The 2,429-nt window shown below is 42.2% G+C and overlaps 1 protein-coding gene across 1 annotated transcript in view; it reads right to left on the bottom strand.

Moving 5' to 3' along the window:
• Positions 1-1,442: 1,442 nt before the first annotated feature.
• Positions 1,443-2,429, bottom strand: part of LOC113485364 (rap guanine nucleotide exchange factor 6-like) — a 78,754-nt gene continuing 77,767 nt past the window's right edge. The window contains exon 9 of the mRNA XM_026858488.1: positions 1,443-2,282. Within this exon, the coding sequence (XP_026714289.1) occupies positions 2,277-2,282 (6 nt within the window). The 3' untranslated portion in view covers positions 1,443-2,276. The remainder of the gene's footprint in view (positions 2,283-2,429) is intronic.

Raw genomic sequence — 2,429 nt, 5'->3', positions numbered from 1 at the left:
TGGATATTATTATTTGACCCCTGCCAAAGCCTTACTGAGCACGGGAAGGATTTTTCTGTGGTTTCTCACTTTGGCCCAAACTCTACAGCAAGAGCAATCTCAGCTGAAGTACCAACGTGACTAAGCATTCCCATTTTTTAAGCAGTATTAGACCTTCAGACCTTCTTAGTAAGGCTGGTAAAGGTAAGCCGAGCTTAAGTAAACTGATCCTTTCCCATTTAACGTCGATAATTAAGCAGGGAAGAAAGTGAGAGAGTCGACACGTACAGTGGAGACCGGGGTGACGATACAAAGAGGCCAACCCTGGCCAGCAGGAACTCTGGGGCGAGGAGCCACAACTCCCTGGTTGAGCCCAGGGAGCCCTTCAAGGCAACGAGCGCCTGCAGCTCCGCTTCACCTGGCGACGGGGTGGACTCGGCGCACGGCAAACCGCCGAAATCCAGCCCCACGTACCCCCACCCATCTACACGTCGGTTTTGGCAACTGCAGGCAGAAACCCTGTAGCCCAGCACTTTCACCCCCACGCACCGTGAGCTCCCATTTACCCTTTCTCAGACATAAAAACCAAACAGGGAAAACCACCCTGCACACCCAACCCTGTTTCTCCCTTGTGGCTCCCCACACTGTCATGTCACTTAGACTCTAAACTTTTTTTGGGATCAAAGTCAAGAGCAAATTTCCTGCTCCAAAGTCAACGCTGTATCTCATGATGTCAGGAGCAGAAGGGTTTTGCCCATCGCCTGCAAATCCTGCCGGCTTTCACATGCAAGAAAAGTTGCACGCTCTTTATTCTAGCCTGTATGAGCTGCATTGTAATACAAAATTATAACAAATAATAACAAATATATGCCTGGCCTCAGGTTTATAAGGCAATTCCCCTGTCTTAGGTGACTACTTCTTGGCAGTAGCATTAATAAAATATCAGCAACTCAGCTAATTTTCTGACTGAGCATACCAAATAGTAAGAGTCTGATAAATAGTGGTTTGGGTTTTTTTTTTTTAAATTTATTTAAAGGCTTTTATCTCAATAGGTGGGTTTGCTCGAATGTTCTAGATTTTATTACCTCCTTTAAAAGAAACACCCTTCCCTCCCAGTTTCACAAAAATACTGCATCTTCAGACACACAAAGTAATTTGTGTCCTTTAAAGCTAATTGTAATTACATAGTTCAGCTAAATAATTAACCGATTCCACAATGCTGCACAAAGGAAACAAGCACTACAGCTTCATACAGCTTGAAAATTAGAGCATCAGTGGGTTTGTATACCAATATTTTCAAGTGGGCAGTATATGCAAGCAGTCATAAAAATGTTACACTTGAGTAATACTTGCTTCACATTAACAGGCTAAAAAGCAAGCTGTACAGGTTTCGTAAGCAAATGGCATTTTTTTTATACTGCCTGTTCGTTTATAAGCTATTCATATATAAAATAAATTCCACAATTTCAAGCTTCCCCCCCCCGCTCCCGTTGAGAAATGATTCTACAAGAACAGTCCATGCACAGCCAGGATTCCAGCATCTCACCCGAGCAGCACTCAGGCTTTGGGAAGCAAATGTTCAAATAGCACCACGGTTGTCAATACATGTCAGAGAAATGCAGCACAGACAAAAATCTTACTTACTTTGGAGGCCCAGGGCTGCAGGCAGTTGGCATAACATCGAACAAGAAAAGCCATTTCTTAGGCTGGGGGGGAAAAAAAAGTTTCCTTTCTCAAATAAAAGCCACAGAAGAAAAAGATGGAGTAAAATCCCTTCTGGATTCTCTTTAAAAATCATAAACCAAAGCAGCAAATGTACATGTATGCAACTTCTCAGGCTTGAATTTCACACTGAATTCAATTACAGCTTCCACTGTATCTGAGGAGTTTTCAGTATTGCAGTGAGTTAGCAGCAGCAATTCCTATAAAAATGTCCCAGTTTTAACAAGCACATAAATTCAAATCAAAATGTTTCCTAGCTTTTCAAATACAAATATCCATACGTTCCCTCAGGCAAGAGGCACCCACAAAGTGCTGCTAAAATTGCATTAATTCTAAAACGGATTAGAACTGCAGGTTAAAGCAACAATACATAAAAAGGTGAGATATGAATTCTTCAAATTCCTTTTTTTTCCTCTTCACTAAAATGCATTTAGGAGCAGCTTATCTTCAGGTCCACTTTTCAGAAACTTCACATTCGTATCGTGATGAAATTTTGCAAATGTTCTTCAGCATCTTAGGCGATCCGGGAATCCCACACCCTGGATATTAAAGTTTCTTCTTTATACTCTTGTCCATCATAACTGCAAAAATTGAATTAGTGTCCGGACTGTAGCTCCAGGATATATGCTCTAACAGGTTTGCACTGTGGAATACATTAAAAGCCTCTGCAATACAAACCCTTTTCTCTTTTGCACACACACACACACACACACGCCCCCCCCCCCCCC

The sequence above is a fragment of the Athene cunicularia genome, assembly GCF_003259725.1.
Source record: "Athene cunicularia isolate RWA chromosome 13 unlocalized genomic scaffold, athCun1 chr13_part1, whole genome shotgun sequence".
In the NCBI taxonomy this organism is placed as follows: Eukaryota; Metazoa; Chordata; class Aves; order Strigiformes; family Strigidae; genus Athene; species Athene cunicularia.
Note: the sequence above shows the minus strand (reverse complement) of the source record. Positions and strands in the feature narration are given on the sequence as shown.